General features: G+C 45.5%; 1 protein-coding gene across 2 annotated transcripts in view; it reads left to right on the forward strand.

Annotated features, from left to right (window-relative positions):
- Positions 1 to 17,346, forward strand: part of dcn (decorin) — a 70,223-nt gene that overhangs the window by 26,944 nt on the left and 25,933 nt on the right. For both annotated transcript variants that reach the window (XM_072269434.1, XM_072269435.1), the window contains exon 3: positions 16,436 to 16,548. In XM_072269434.1, coding sequence (XP_072125535.1) covers positions 16,436 to 16,548 — 113 coding nt within the window. The remainder of the gene's footprint in view (positions 1 to 16,435; positions 16,549 to 17,346) is intronic.

Consider the following 17,346-nt stretch of genomic DNA (forward strand, 5'->3'; position numbering starts at 1 on the left):
CTGTCTGCGCTTCTCACTGACTCGGTAAAGCAGCCAACGTATCCAAGAACCCCACCCGCCCTGAACATTCTCTCTTATCCCTCCCCCCCCCCCCCCCCAGTGGGCAGTAGATATAAAATCCTGAAACTTGTACCCCTAGGTGCAAGGACAGCTTCTTTGTGGCCTAAGGTAGAAGGAGATGAGTTATACAGCTCTCTTGCCAGTGATGGCATGTGGCCAAGTGGTTAAGGCGTTCGTCTAGTGATTCAAAGGTCGCTAGTTCGAGCCTTGGCTGAGGCAGCATGTGTGTCCTTGAGCAAGGCACTTTACCACACATTGCTCTGCGATGACACCGGTGCCAAGCTGTGTGGGTCCTAATGCCCTTCCCTTGGACAACACTGGTGTCATGGAGAGGGGAGTCTTGCAGCATGGGCAACTGCTGGTCTTCCATACAACCTTGCCCAGGCCTGCGCCCTGGAAACCTTCCAAGGGGCAAATCCATGGTCTCATGAGACTGAAGGATGCCTATAAATTACATGCACATGCAGTTCAACTCTTTCAGTGATTATGCAGAAAGTTTGAAGTTAATAACTCATCGGGGTGATTGATAAGTTTGTGACCTAAGGTAGAAGGAGATGAGTTATTCACTTCATAATCACTCAAAGAGCTGACTTGTATGTGCATGTAACGAGAGGTGTATAACTCAGCTCCTTCCACCTCAGGCCATGAACTTATCAATCACCCATCTGCGGACACTTTCCGGAGGTCCAAGATCTGTATGCTCCACGGCCGCTGGACTAAGTGTGTACTTAGGAGGGGACTATGTTGAAAAATAAATGTGTTAGGTTTTCTAAAATTGACTCCTTCTGCCTTAGGCCCCAAATATATCAATCACACCTTGTAGCTTAGAAATACGGTTGTGTCAGCATGAATTAATCAGTTTGATGCCTGGTGGAAGAAGCTGTCCCGGAGCCTGTTGGTCCTGGCTTTTATGCTGCAGTACCGTTTCCCAGATGGTAGCAGCTGGAATAAATTGTGGTTGGAGTGACTCGGGTCTCCAATGATCCTTCAGGCCCTTTTTATACACCTGTCCTTGCAAATGTCCTGAATCTTGGGAAGTTCACAACTACAGCTGCGCTGGGCTGTCCACACCACTCTCTGCAGAGTCCTGCAACTGAGGGAAGTACAGTTCCCATACCAGGCAGTGATGCAGCCAGTCAGGATGCTCTCAATTATGCCCCTGTAGAAAGTACTTAGGATTTGGGGACTCTTGCCGAACTTCTTCAACCATCTGAGGTGAAAGAGGCGCTGTTGTGCCTTTTTCACCACACAGCTGGTGTGTACAGACCACGTGAGGTCCTCGTTGATGTGGATGCCAAGGAACTTGAAGCTTTTAACCTCTCAACCCCAGATCCTTTGATGCCAAGAGAGGTTAGCCTGTCTATATTCCTCCTGTAGTCCACAACCAGCTCGTTTGTTTTTGCGAAATTGAGGGAGAGGCTGATTTCTTGACACCACTGTGTCGGGGTGATGACTTCTCTGTAGGGTGCCTCGCTATTATTTGAGATAAGGCCAATCAAGGTAGTATCGTCAGCAAATTTACTTGGTAGATTCGAGCTGTGGGAGGTGACACAGTCATGGGTATACACAGAGTAAAGGAGGAGGCTTAATACACAGCCCTGAGGGGCTCCTGTTTTGAGAGTCAGAGGAGCAGAGGTGAGGGAGCCCACTCTTACCACCCGCCGGTGATCTGACAGGAAGTACAGGATCCAGCTGCACAAAGCAGGAACAAAGCCGAGGTCTCTGAGCTTTTTGTTGAGCCTGGATGGAACTATGGTGTTGAATGCTGAACTGTAGTCCGAGAACAGCATTCTCACATAAGCATCCTTCTTCTCCAGATGTGTAAGGACAGTGTGTAGAGCTGTGGCTAATTGTGTCATCTGTCAATCGGTTGTGTCGGTAGGCAAATTGTAGGTGGTCCAGTGGGGGTGGCAGCATGCTGCAGAAAGAGCTCCCGGGGAGGGTTAAGGAACAGTTACCAAAAGCACAATTATCTTTGAGAAATGAACTTCTTCTCTTATCTAAACTTAACAATAAGCAGGGCCTGAACATTTAAAAAAAATAAAAGCTCCTTACTTAATATTTCATGTACTTTTTCTGTACTTGTGGCTTTTACTTGTATTTTTATGTACAATATGAAAGTTTAATGAATAATTATTTGAGACTAGTTCTTTATGAATGCAGTTTAGAAGCCAGCCTGTTTTTGACGAGTCCTGTGAACTAATTTTACTGCTATTTATTCTGTCGGGTAATTCTATTTAATGCACTGAAGTGACCGATTACTTTTACACAGAGCAACACTGAACTCTCCAAAAACACAAATGAGCAAGTTGATACAGCTGGCCTTGCTGTGTTTGTTTATTTGTTTAGCGATTTAGCACGGTAGCAGGTCCTTTTGCTGCAATGACCCTCCCCCCTACCCCCCCCCGCTGCCCATTTAAACCCAGATGGCCTATTATGTCTTTGGGGTGTCGGAGGAAATTGGAGCACCTGAGGCAAATTCACTGGGTCAAACAGAGGACTTCTTACAGGCAGCGGCCAGAATTAAACCCAGGCTGCGAGTGCTGTAATGGCGTTATGCTAACATCTGTCCTATTGTGCTTTTACCCTGCTTGACGCTTTACCTTTAGAATACCACAGAATTCCTTTTTAGGGGAAGCTGGATAAATTCAGGAGGAAGAAAGGAAAGGGACGATGGTGTGGGAGAGGTGTATTGCTTCCTCTCCTCGTCGCTTTCCCTTTATTCCTGGTGTGCTGTCCATCTTCTGCAGCCTTTGTCATCTCCACCTGTCTTCTCCCAGCTCTCAAGGTTCAGGATTGTTTAATGTCCTGTCCAGTATGCATATGTAAAAAATAATTGCTACTCCGGATTCAATGCAGCACAGAAAAAACACATACAATAAGGTAAAGAACACAATTAATAAAACACAAATATAAATACATACGATAGCTTATGTACATAGATTTCTTTGTATGTCCATAAAGTGATGCTCGGACAGGAGTGTCTGTGCATAACGTGACTGACAAGAAATGATAAAGTCATGGTGGGGTTAGTGGGCGGTGATGTTGAGCAATCTTACTGCTTGGGAACAGTAACTACTTTTGAGTCTGGTGGTCCTGGCATGGATGCTACGTAGCCTCCTCCCTGATGGGAGTGGGACAAACAGTCCATGAGCAGGGTGGGAGGGACCCTTCACAATGTTACTGGCCCTTTCTTGGCACCTTTCTGTATGCATGTCCTTGATGCGGGTAGGCTGGTACCGGTGAAGTGTTGGGCTGTTTGACTACCTGTTACTGTCCGTCACATTCTCACTCTCCTCCTGTTTATCAACTCCCCCACTCACCTGGATCCACCCATCACCTCCCAGCTCCTGCTCTACCTTCACCTTTTCATACCGGTTACCTCCCCTCTTTCATTCCAGTCCTGACGAAAGGTCCCGGCCCAAAACAATGACAGTCTATACAGTCCATTTCCTTACACAGATGCTGCCGAACCTGCTGAGTTCTTCCGGCATTTCGTGTGCTGCTGCAGAGGCCCCTTTTAAATACCACCACACTCTGAGAATGATAAAGATTAGCTTTATTTGTCACATCTCATTCATTATCAAGTTCAAGTTTATTGTCATTCAAATGTACACAGCTAAATGAGGCAATGTTCCTCAGGGACGAAGGTGCAAGGCATGGTACATATGTCACATACAGCACATAAAATAATATTAACACAGTAATATTATTCTGCTGATGTACAAGTTGGCATTTAGTGCATATACAACATATATGAAGCCAAATTAACCAAGTATGCAGAGTTAAACTCAGAGACAGAGGGTGGAAGGTCTCACGCTATCCATTCGAAGTAGGCTGCCGTGGGTTTATTGCGTTCACTTTCCAGAAGTGGCTGCGTGACCTTGGCTTCACTAGAAGAGAGATCAAGTCAACCAGCTGAGGCAGCAGAGACAGGATCAGCGTGGGTGTGAACCAAGAACGTCCAGAGGGGCAGATAGTCGGACAGTGTATACATCTTTTGCAAACCCTTCAGTAGTTACATAGACACCTGAAGAGCAGACTATCTGTTGTATGGAAGTGACCAACAACTCTGATAGAGGCAGATGCCAAGTTTTTAAGCTCACCAGTGGGAGGTGGTGCTTTAGCACTGCTGGCCCACCACCTCGAGGGAGTCTTGATCATAAGCGGGCCGAAACTCCTGAAGACAGGTGGCAGATCAACTGATGATCCCAGTGGTGATAGCACAGGACAGTTAACATCTTAGTCCATGTGTATTTTCAATTCAATTCAATACACGGTATAATGCTACTGGCGCTGTCATAAATAATGTGTACCGGGTGATTGCAGGGTGTTCAGAAGCCTCACAGCCTGAGGAAGAAGTGACATGTGCTGTTTGTGTCAATGACAAACACTGTTCAAGATGTCCTGGGGGCCAGTCTCGCGAGTGTCACCAACGTGCCCACAGTTTACTAACCTTAACCCTGACTGTACGCCTTCGGCAAGTGGGAGGAAAACAGAGCATCCAGTACAAATCCTGCCAAGTGGTAAGACAGGGGTCAGAGTCATACACTATCATGTTCCCGGCTGGGAGCCCTGCCTAGTGAGACACCATTGACCCTGGAAAAGGTGTCACAGATCTACAAAGCTGGGAAGCTGGGAAGTAGTAAGGTTGGATGGACGACAGAAGGCATTAAGGGGAGCACTGTGAGGGCAAGCACCGGCAAGATGGCTTTGGTGTGGCCGGAGAGGTTGATATCAAGATCAGGAAAGACGTGCCCCGAGTAAGGGGAAAAGTTGTGCTTCATCTGGTTTGTAAGTTGTGCATCATATTGAGGGAGGGACTGGATGAACATGAGCTGGATGAGATTATCCATCAAAAACAGAGCCAGGTAAGCATTCAGAGTGCTAGTTAGACACATTGTTCCTGGGGCCAAATATTTTGTCAAAGAAATATGTATTTGATAATCTTAGACATAGATAATGTGTGAAGAACAACTGGAGATATTCCAACTGGACCGGCTCTTGAACTAGTGTGGATAACATCAATCACCTTGATTCTGGAACTGATTTCAAAGCCGACAGACTCTTTACAAATCATGTTCTCAGTGTTATTTTTTATTTGCAGCTTTTCTTATTTTCCCATCAGTCTCTGTTTATGTATAGTTTTTTAAAAAATCTATTGAATTTTTTCCTGCAAAAAATGAATCTCAGGGTAGTACAGTATATCGTAACATATATGTACTTTAATAATAAATTCACTTTGAACTGGACTGTGAAGCCATCTGGTTCAAATGATAAACTCAAGTGATTCTGCAGTTGCTGGAAATCCAGAGGAACGCAGTAGATCAAGCAGTTGATGTTTCATGTGGAGAATCTTCATCAGGACCCAAAATGTCGACTGTTTATTCCTCTCCATAGATGCCGCCCGACCTGCTGAGTTCCTCCAGTACTTTGTGCCCTGTAGTTAGTGAGAGCAGAGATTTGAGATCAGCATTTCATTATATCAGCGCACACCTATAATTGGAGTTACGCTGTAACAATGACAGGATCAATAAAAGCACACCTGTGACAGGACCATGAAGATTAATTTAATCGAGCAGGCACTTTAATGAAAATGTCCTCCTTGGAAATAGGAGTCAAATACAATCTAGCCTTGAGTGAGACAGAACAGACAATGGCACACCCACAAAGGTCTGTTTCAGTCACACTTGAGGAGATGAGTCGGGCAGACTGACGAAAGCAGAGATAGCAGCTCCAAAACACATCCCTAGCCCTTTCTGATGTGTCTGTTCAGAAATCAGTAGGCAAGCTAAGAATCTTCCCTCGGTGAAGGTCTGAAGGTGATTAGCGAAACTGTACCCGACCTGAGCAAGGGAAATGAAGAATTGTTGTGTTGAGTGCAAATAACTGGTTCCAGTGCATCATTTGGAAATGACTCCTTATGGAGACGAAGGCCATCTTGCCACAACAGTAGGGGAATTTTGGAGGAGGTGATGCTGCACTCAGACATCTCAGTGGGAGTAAGGACAATGGCAGATGAAGGATTAATTTGGAGAGGAGGTAGTGAGCGAAGAGATAGTGTGACTGGAAGCTGAGAGCACTACTGAGCAGATGCACTGAGATTGAACAAGATCATGAGACATGGAGCAGAATTAGGCCATTTGGCGCATCGAGTCAGCTCCACCATTTCATCATGGCTGACTTATTCTCCCTCTCAACCCCGTTCTCCTGCCTTCTCCCCGTAAGCTTTGATGCCCCTGACTAATCAAGATCCTATTAATCTCGGGTTTAAATATACCCAATGACTTGGCCTCCACAGCCGTCTGTGGTGAGGAATTCTGCAGATTCAAGTTGAGAATGGATGAAGTCTGCTTTGTAAGTTATGATGAAAATAGTCAGAAGCCAAATCCAGCGGAAGTCAGAGTAGTAAAGGGTCGATTCAACCCCTCAGAATGTTGCAGGACAACATGGGGCAGTCATACATCTAAACACATCTCTGCATTATCTGAATGTGATATGGGATCCACTCAAACCACAGACTAAGAAGGTGATGGAATGGTGTTGAGTGAGTGCTCCTCAACTAGCAGACTTCTGCGTGCTGATGAGACAGTCAGAATAGAACTTGTGCTCCAATACTTTGAGACATGATAAGCAGACAATACTGATTATTGTCTTTAGGGTGGTCAGGGATAGTGTAAAGAGAGAGAGAGAGAGATAGAGAGAGAGAGAGAGAGAGAGAGAGAAAGCTCTGACGATATTCAAGGTGTGCTATTCCCAGCTTGAGAAGGAACTGCTTCCTGTGATCGGTGGATCACAGTTTCGGCAAAGCACGGGAGCATCATGTGTGTGTGTGGGAACAGTGATCACAAGTCATTGGAAAGTACGGTTGTTCGTCTCATGCTGAGAGCTCCAGGAGTGCATGTGCAGCTGTGGGTGTAGCTGCAAGAGGTTCTACCAATTAGATTAGATTTAGATTAGATTCAACTTTATTGTCATTGTGCCGAGTACAGATACAAAGCCAATGACATGCAGTTAGCATCTAACCAGAAATGCAAAGGATAGTGTTATTTACAAAATAACTACGAATAAAAAGTAAGTGCTACAGCACACAAATATACAAGTACTGATACAGTACAATATGGGTGCAATACTGCTTAGCGCTGTGATGTGAGGTTCAGCAGGGTCACAGCCTCAGGGAAGAAGCTCTTCCTGTGCCTGCCGGTGCGGGAGCGGACGCTTTTGTAGCGCCTGCCGGATGGGAGGAGAGTAAAAATTCCATGGTTAGGGTGAGATGCATCCTTGATAATGCTTTTCGCCCTGCCCAGGCAGCGTTTATGGTAGATGTTCTCAATGGTGGACAATTGGGTGCCGATAATCCACTGGGCAGTTTTCACCACACGCTGGAGTGCTTTGTGGTCTGATACGGGTCAATTGCCATACCACACTGAGATGCAGTTGGTGAGTATGCTCTCAATGGTACAGCGATAAAAGTCCGTCAGTATCCTGGGACAGAGGTGAGCTTTCTTGATGCTCTGTAGGAAATGCCATCCCCAATGCCAACCCCCTCACTCTTGGCACTCCGTCTGTCCCACCTGTTCCACACCCCTCCCACGACGCTCAACCCTCACCATTCCCAACATCCTTTACTCCCGCCAGATTTACAAACTTGCTCTCCACCCCACATTGACAAATTCAGTACCCTAGCTATATATATAGGTACCCTAACTCTATATATATCTACATGTAGGACTTTTGCACAGTACTGTATGTCCAACAAATAAAGCTAACCTTTTGTCTTTTCATCATGTGCAGAATCAATTACAATGGGGTTGCCTAGCAACCTTTCTGATGCCAGATATTCTCCACTGTCACAGCCAGTTTTAATTGGGGAGGCTAGACTTGTAGCTTGAGGCTCAATTGTGAGTGAAGTGTTGTTCAATTTAATTCCATTCAGGCCCTATGAATAAACGCAAAGATTTTACTGATTCCTGGATGGTATTGTAGATTTTTGCCGGTGTTTTTTTGAATGCTAATTCCTGACTGATCTCCCATTGCCATCCATTTCCATTGTAGAATGCAATAGCTGTCTCTGAAGTGAAATCCAGTAACACAGCTCCAAGAGTTATAACACTAAGTCACAGAGTTGCCTAATTATCTAATTAATTGCTTATTTAATAGATATCTTTATAATTTAAAAAAATTTGCTTCTTAAATATTTGTTTTAAAAGTTAGCTTTATTTGTCATATATACATCAAAACAGACAGAGAAATACAACTTTTGCGTGACATCAGATTAGCAAGTATTTTTCTGGGCAGCCCACACGTGTCGGCAAGCTTCTAGTGCCAACATAGCATGCCCACAATTCACCCACCCTAACCTGTACATAGTTGGAATTAAAATTTTGAAAATTTTTAATGTTTTCAATAAGTAATAAACATCTATTTCATAATCTATCCATTACTAACCTTAAAATACAGAATAACAAAATGTTATTTGCAGGAGTTCTTGACACACGTATCTGCAGATACTGGAATCTGGAGTTACACTTAAAACTCTGGAAGAGCTCAGCAGATCAGACATGATCTGTGGAGGGTGATGGGCAGTCGACAGTTTGGGTCTCGGTCCTTGTGAAACTAGCTCCATTAGACAATTTGGTCAACGTGGACAAGTTGACCTGAAGGGCCTGTTTTCAGGCGATACCAGACCTACTTTACAAAGCTGTTGCACTATTCACACCTCAATCAACTCATCACCTGTAATCCCTAGTTTCACCCCTTTCCTCTCTCTCCCCTCTCTGTATCTTGCTTCATTCCTGGGCTGTTTTAATGACTGTGGTTTGATAGTTTATCTTGTGTTTTTCACATGTTTTTCATCCTTTGCACCTTTTTTTTTTGGCATGTTGGGTATTTGATGTTTTCTTCATGGTATTTCTTTGTCTTGTGGCTCACTGTGGGAAGACGAACCTTCAAGTAGTTTCTCCCCCTCCTCCTTCTCTGTTTTTCTGGCGCCCTTCTTCACCTCACCTGCCCATCACTTCCCTCTGGTTCCCCTACCCCTTCCTTTTCTCTCATGCCCACTGTACTCCTCTATCAGATTCCTTCTTTGTCCGTCTTTACCTTTACCTTTTCTACCTATCAATTCCCAGTTTCTCACTTCATCCCCTCTTCCGCCCGCTCCCAGCCACATTCACCTGCCCCCTCACCTGGTCTCACCTATCACCTGCCAGCATGTACTCTTCACCCCACCCCTGGTCTTCTTATTCTGGCTTCTCCCTCCTTCTGATGAAGGGCCTCAGCCCCGAACAGCGACTGTTTATTCCATTTCAATGATACTGTCTGACCTGCTGAACTCCAGCATTTTGTGTGTGTGTTACTCTGGATTTTCAGCACCTGCAGAATCACTTGTGTGTACAAAATATTTTTGTTGCAAAGCACATTTGCCACCTTAGTGGATACATTTCTAGGCACTTGCCTCTGCACGGTTGGAGATGGTTGGAATTTCCCCGACTCCAATTACTTGCCATCTGTGTCAAACGATTTCAGGGGCAGATTTTCCGTGCGTTATCTCCCACTTTTGCACTGATGCAATTATCTACAGCCGTGTTTCTCCTGGGTCTCAGAGATACCCTGCAAAAGGCAGCTGAAGGGCTGGTCCACCACCCAAGCAAGCTCTCATCCACCAGGGGCAGTTTGGCTTTGTAAAGCTGGGAAGGAATCACATGCTTCCGAGCAGGAATGAGTTCTGTAGATGAAGAGAATCTCCTGCAAGTCCCTTAACTGAGTGAATATTCTTCTCCAGAAAAGATTTTGTTTGATCTGTCACCATGTTTGGCACAGACATTGTGAACTGAGGGGTTCCTGCACTGTTCTCTGTTCAGTGTCCTTTCCCAAGCATACTCCATAGCGTGCTCTGTGTGGGGAAAGGAGAGTGAAGGCAGCTTTGAATTTACTCATTCTGCACTCCACCATCACTGCTCTGACACAAACAGCTTGCATTTCACAAGGCATCGCTAATCTGGTAATGTGGGAGGTTTGCGAGGGTGTCGGAGAGGGATAAGGCTATTTCCGGCCTGTTTGTTGTGTTCTGTGCTGTTAAGCTGAGCGTCGTGGACGTGTTATGCTAACCTGGCACACCCTCAGGTTAATGCAAGCGACGCCTTTACCTGTGTGTTTCGATGTGCACTTGATGAATAAATCTGAATCCCGTTATGAGGAGGGACTGTCTGGGTTCAGATTTTATATCTGCTGTTGGGCTTTGAGGAGACTAGCGGTTTAACTGGGATATTTGACGTGATCGGAGGCCTATTTGAGGTGAGCAGCGAGGGCGTTTCTCTCTGACACGGTGACGGAGGTCATTGAGTTACTGCGACCTCACTGCCAGAAGCCCGGGTCCAGTCTTGACATCCAGTGCTGACCGCTTGCACGTTCTCCCTGAGACTGAGCGGGTTTCCCACAGGTACTCTGCTTTCCTCCTACATCTCAAAAAATGCACAGATGGGAAGGGTACTTGGCTGCTGTAAGTCGCCTCCTGTGTGGGCAAGTGGTAGAACCTTGTGGGTATGGGTCGGGTGTATGGTTGCGTAGCGGGTTAGCACAATCACCAGTCAGGCTTCAATTCCAACCACTGTCTGTCAGGACAACCCTCCCCCTCCCCATGACCGTGTGGCTTTCCCCGGGTGCTCCACTTTCCCCCCCACATTCCAAAGGCATACGGTTAGGGTCAGTAAATTGTGGGCATGCTAGATTAGTACCAGAAGTGTAGCAACACTTGCAGGCGCAATGCTTGGACTGCGGTGGCCCTTGACGCGAAGTGACACATTTCAGTGGATATTTCGACCTTTCGACATATGTGTGACAGGTAAAGCTGATCCTTTCTTTGAAGAATATTGATGAGAATGAAAACTGCGATGAATGTAAGATTAGAGCAAATGAGCAGTTGATGGTCAGCACAGACTAGATGGGCCGAAAGGCTTGTTCGGTACTGCATCTGAGCTCTAAATGAGTGTTACGTGGCAAACGAAGCTGTTCTGTGTACAACGGGTGTGAAAATCACAACAGTGGCACAAGTAAGATTGAGAACATGGTGCGAGTGGTTAACTTTATAATTGTACTGACCGGGGAGTAATCATAGCCTTGTTACACTGAAGAAAAATACAGGTTTTCGTGTACATTGTGCTACAGACGGCCAATGCCATGCAATTGATTTCTCAGCTGGTAAATGGAAGCGAGGGTTTAATGGATCAGGGAGGACATTTATAACTATCTTCTTCTAGGGAGGAGAGCGCAGAGCAGGGGTAGCTGGGGGTGGGCTGGCCCCGGCACATCCGAGGGTGTGTTGGTTGTTGATGCAAATGAGACGTCTCACGGTAAGTTTCAAGTGTTTACGTGCTAAATGAATCGGAATCAGAATCAGGACGGCACAGCTCGGGCCTTTTGGCCCACAATGTTGCGCCGATTTTATAACAATCCTGCTGCTATCGGTAAGAAGTTTGTGCCCTCGCCCTGTGACCGTGTGGGTTTCCTCCGGGTGCTCCGGTTTCCTCCCACAGCCCAAAGGCGCACCGGTTGGTAGGTACATTGATCATTGCAAATTGTCCCTTGACAGGCCAAGTTCGGGTTAAATTGGAGGTTGCTGAGCAGAAGGGCTTACACTGTACTATATCTCAACAAATAAATAAATGAAAATATTTCTCATTCAATCTAACCCTTCCCTCCTACACAGCCCATGACCCTCCATTTTTCTATCATCCATGTGCCTCCCGGCAGTGCATTCCACACACCACTGCTGTCTGTTGAAGAAAAAAACTACCTCTGGCATCTCCCCTAAACTTTCTCTGCTCGTCTGAAATGGATAATCCTCTGGTGGTCCCAGCCACCCTTGGAAAATGGAATGCTGAGAAGGTAAGACTCGTTCCAAAGAGAGAGGAGGGACAAACGTCATGGAGGAGAAGATGGTGCCAGCAAAAACGAACCAATGGTGACACCCTCCTGACGGTTCACAAAACTACTTCTTTTACCTCTCTTATGGCTTCTTTTTCTTCCAAATGTGGTTCTGCCAGTGTTGGAGCCTGTGATCTACAACTTGGTGTGTTACTGGGCCAATTGAGTGATCTAGCGCTTTGCTATTGCTGAGGGTGTCCCCTCAGGCTGTGAGTGAAGCATGAGGCCGGGAGGCCTGGAGACCATGGTCGACTCCACTTCTCACTGATCTCACCGATTAAAGCCCAGAGGAAGATTGAAATCATCAAGGTGAGTGCAGAGTGCAGGGGTTGAGTGTCGTCGATCGGCCTCTCACTCACTGCTGCCGGGGGAAGGTCCCTCTGAATGCTCTCTCTCTCTCTCTTTCTCTCTCCCTCGATTCCATTGGGGGATGGTGCTGGAGTTCTGGATCTCGGGCAATGTATAATCAACACCATTTATAGATTGGATTGTAATTCGGGTTTCTGGTTGCTCCTTTTTCTGTTGTTTTTTCGGTCAATTTTGAATCGAGGCGGCCCGCAAATAATGAACGCAGAGCTGAACTGAATATGCCTGGGCTCTTTCAATTTCGTGTTTTATATTCTCTGTTTTTTTTGCTTGTCTTTTTTTGTTGCCATTTACGTGATTTTTTTTGGTTTTGGGGTGTTGATGTTTTTCTTTGAATAGGTTCCACTGTCTGCTTTGTTCTGTGTCCATCTCTGGGAAAGACAGATCTCTGATAATAAATGTACTTTGGACCTTTGAACATCAGAGACGTGCTTAAGTGACAAGCTGGGCAGCTACTGGAAGGAGAAAGTATTGGGATCTGTTCATTGCGGGAAATAAAGTCAAGAGGAGGCTTGTGAGGATATGTATGAAGCTGTTGAGCCAAATGACTTTCTTCTTTGAAAGTTTAATCAAACGCTTTATTTTATCAGTAGTTTATGGCAGGAATTTAAAGTGTTCAACTTGAACCCACCTGAGCTGACTTGATAGAGGTGTACAAGATGATAAGAGGTATAGATTGAATAGGTAGCTGAGACATTTTCCCAGGGCAGAAATGGCCAATACGTGGGGCATAACTTTCAGGTGAATGGAGGAAGTTATAGGGGGATGTCAGAGCTAAGTTCTTTACACGGAGAGAGGTGGGTGTGTGGAACACTATGCCAGGGGTGGTGGTGGATGCAGATTAGATTAGATTATGAGGACACTCAGTCCTCGTTTATTGTCATTTAGAAATGCATGCATTAAAAAATGATACAATGTTCCTCCAGAAGGATATCACAAGAAAACACGGACAAACCAAGACTAAAACTGACAAAACCATATAATTATAACATATAGTTACAACAGTGCAAAACAATACCATAATATGATAAAGAGCAGACCATGGGCACGATAAAAAAAAAAGTCTCAAGTCCCAATAGCCCCATCATCTCACGCAGACGGTAGAAACTTTCCTTCCCATGAACTCCAAGAGCCGCAAGCTTGCCGATACATTGGAAGCACCCGATCGCAGCCGACTCTGAGTCTGTCCGAAAACTTCGAGCCTCCGACACCGAGCACCAAGCACCAAGCACCATCCTCTGCCGAGCGCTTTGACCCCGGCCCGGCCGCCAAGCAACAGGCAAAGCCGAGGACTCGGGGCCTTCCCCTCTGGAGATTCTGGATCACACAGTAGCAACAGCAGCGAAGCAGACATTTCAGAAGTTTCACCAGATGTTCTTCCGTGCTCTCACGTCTGTCTCCATCAAATCAGGATTGTGCACGGCACCCTACTTGACAGATAACAGATATCATTCACCAGAGTGGCCGCTGCGAGCTGTGTCGTGTCGCCATCTTCTCCTCCCACCTCTATGTATTAGGGACTCTTAGATAGGCACATGGATGACAGAAAAGTGAAGGGCTACGAGGGGTGATTGATAAGTTCATGGCCTAAGGTCGAAGGAGTCAATTTTAGAAAACCTTGCTCATTTATTTTTCAGCATAGTCCCCTCCTACATTTACACACTTAGTCCAGCGGTCGTGGAGTATACGGATCCCTTCTTTGTAAAAGTTGACATCTTGGACCTCCAGAAAGTGGTCCACAGCAGGGGTGATTGATAAGTTTGTGGCCTACGGTAGAAGGAGATGAGTTATACAGCTCTCGTTACATGCATGTGCAGTATGTGGGAGTGAAGGGTTAGATTGAACTTAGAGTAGGTTCAAAGGTCAGCACAACTACATCGGCTGAAGGGCCTGTACTGTGCAATATTGTTCTATGTTCTTATTTAACATTCATTCCCGGGGTTGTATTCACATCTGTGTTGGATTAAGTAAATATATGTCATCAGGAATGGAATGGAATGCTTTTCCTTCTTTCAGACAGAAAGCTAGTGCTTCTTTGGTTAATGTCTCGCCCGAAACTGTCCCATTGAAAGAAGCCATACTTCCTGCATATCACCAGTTGCACTCATGTTCAACCCTGGGCTCTGTTAAGGCAGCAGATTACTGAGCAGATACTGAAAACATCTTCCTGCCCACAGCCAAAATAAATTGGAGGACTCGATAGGTGCGTGTTCTGAAATCTGAAGTGAAGATGATTTGACAGCACCCTGGGCAGTAATTCTTCTCTTTAAATATAAGACTCTAGACGTCCAAAGGAACAAACACACAACGTTGGAGAAACTCGGCACATCAGGCAGTATCTATGGCAAAGAATAAACAGTCAATGTTCCCTTTGCTATTTCCTTATCGTCTTTATATCCATGAGTGAGTGTTATTGTTCTTCCCTCAACCCACAACCTGGAACTTACTCCAGTGGTCCAGCAGAAGATTAGATGAGATTAGCTTTACAGGCACATCCAGTGAAATGGATCATTAGTGTTAACAACCAACACAGTCCGAGGATGTACTGGGGGCAGCCCGCGAGTGTGCTTTACTTCATAGTGTGCCCACAACTGATTACTGGTACGTCTTTGGGAGAAGAATGAAACAGAGATGTATACAAAGAGAAGAGGCATAGATCGAGTGGACACCCAGAAACTCTTCCCCAGGGTGGAAATGACTAATATGAGGGGGGCATAATCTGAAGGTGATTAGAGGAAATTATAAGGTGGGGGGTGTCAGGGGTAAGTTATTTCTTTTTTACAGAGATTTACAGTGGGTGCAGTGTTGCCAAGGGCGGTGGTAGAGGCGGAAACATTTGGGAAATTTAAGAGACTCTTAGACACATGGATGAAAGAAAGATGGAAGACTATGTAGGAGGGAAGGGTTAGATTGATCTTGGAGTACGTTAAAAGCTCAGCACAACATTGTGGGCTGAATGGCCTGTACTGTGCTATATTGTTCTATGAAACGGAAGCACCCAGAGGAAACCCACGCAGTCACAGGGAGAAAACACAAACCTCTTACAGACTGCGGTGGTAATTGAACCAGGGTCACTGGTGCTGTGAATTGCTAACCGCTACTGTGCTGCCTTTGCAGAATAATTTGAGGGCTAAAAGCAATGTTTTTACTTGGCCCATCACTGAAAAATTTGTACATTATCATTAATGCTAATTTTAGCTGAAGCATTGGTGTCTGCCCATTTCTCCTCTGGTGGCACTGCTGAATCTCGGAGAAGTATACAGTGACATATAAGTACTTTAATAATAAATTTACTTTGAACTTTGGACTGATTTCAGGAGAATGCATCTGAAACTATTTACTGACTTGGTCAATAATAATCCCTCAATCAACATCATCAAAGCAAAATTTCAGGTCTAACGCTCAGTGCTGGTTTCAGGAGCTGGCAGGGCTCAAGTTGTCTGAAATACTTAAAATTATTGTGTTAGACCACATGGAAAGAGGCCCTCTGGCCCAGCTGGTCAATCCTGATCAAATTCCCATACACATCTGTCCCAGTAGTCTGCACTGGGCCCATAACCTAAATCTTTCCAATCCACGTACCCATCCAACGGTCATTTAAAAGTTATTGTACCTGGCTCAACCACTTCCTCTGACAGATCATTCCCTACACAAACCACCCTTTGTGCAAAAGAAAGAAAAAAGTTGTCCCTCAAGTTTTTATTAAATCTTTCCCATCTCACCTTAATCCTTTGCCCTTTAGTTTTTGATTCCCCAACCCAGGGGAAAAATACGGTGTGCATGTCCCTTGTAATGTCACACACCTCCATATGAAGACCTCACAGTCTCCAAGGAAAAAGTGCCATCCTGCCCAACCTCTCCTTATTACTCTGTCCCTGTAGTACTGTCAATATTCTTGTAAAACTTTTCTGCATTAATTTCAGTTTAATATCATCATTCCTGTTAACAGCCCTTCATTCGAAGTCTCCATTATGGGTGCTTTGTCCTACAGTTTTGGGATTCTTCCACCACTGTAACAACTAAAATTCTTTAGTGCGATGCATATGTCCTTTAAAGTGAAGTCTTTTTAATCTTTCTCCTGAAACAGGTCTCTCCACCGTCCCAGAGAACATTCCCAAAGATACCACCATGCTTGACTTGCAGAATAACAAGATCACAGAGATAAAAGAAAATGACTTCAAGAATCTGAAGAACCTTCACGTAAGTGAGACGACCACAGTGACGTTCAGCTTTCATTCCTGAGGGTAGTTTGGCCCTAGGTGTGAACAGCAGTGTTGAGGTCTCACCTTCACCTTGGCTCGTGTATCCATTGACCCCTGGTGACACTTCAGACTGTGATAAAGGTTAGCTCTGTCGCACTGAAAAATCGAAATCGGCAGCGTAATGAGCCATTTGCCTCAATGACTGACACAGTCTGAGGATGTGCTGGGGGCAGCCCGCAAGTGTCACCAATGCGGCGTGTTCACGACTTACTAACCCTAACCAAACATCTTTGGAGTGTGGGAGGAGACCAGAGCACCCACAGGAAGCCCATGCAGTAACGGGCAGAACATAAAACCTCCTTACAGTCAGCAGCAGGGATTGAACTCCAAGCGCTGGTACTGTAAACGCTATCCACGGGTCATGACACCTCCGGGCGGAGGTCACTTGAGTGCGTGTCCGTTCCAGTTGCCTGCCTCAGTTCAAAGGTCATGCCAGTACCTGAGGCTCCTCGAAGAAGGTGTATGTGGTCATTGAATGATGCAGCATACTGACCATCAAGTACCAGTCCACACTGAACCCATTTGGCAGTCCCTGATCCTGTCTATTCATTAGTAATTGCTTTATCATGGTTACACGTACTGAGACACTTTGTTTGTGTGCCATCCCGACAGATCATTCCATACATCAGTACACTGGGGCAGTTTGTCTGCTCGTTATGCGCCGTGTTGTATGACGCAGGCGATCATAGTCTTTCCATGATTGCCGTTGGGAAATTTTTCTGCAGGAGTGGTTTAC

The sequence above is a fragment of the Mobula birostris genome, chromosome 9 (genome assembly GCF_030028105.1).
Source record: "Mobula birostris isolate sMobBir1 chromosome 9, sMobBir1.hap1, whole genome shotgun sequence".
Taxonomy (NCBI): domain Eukaryota; kingdom Metazoa; phylum Chordata; class Chondrichthyes; order Myliobatiformes; family Myliobatidae; genus Mobula; species Mobula birostris.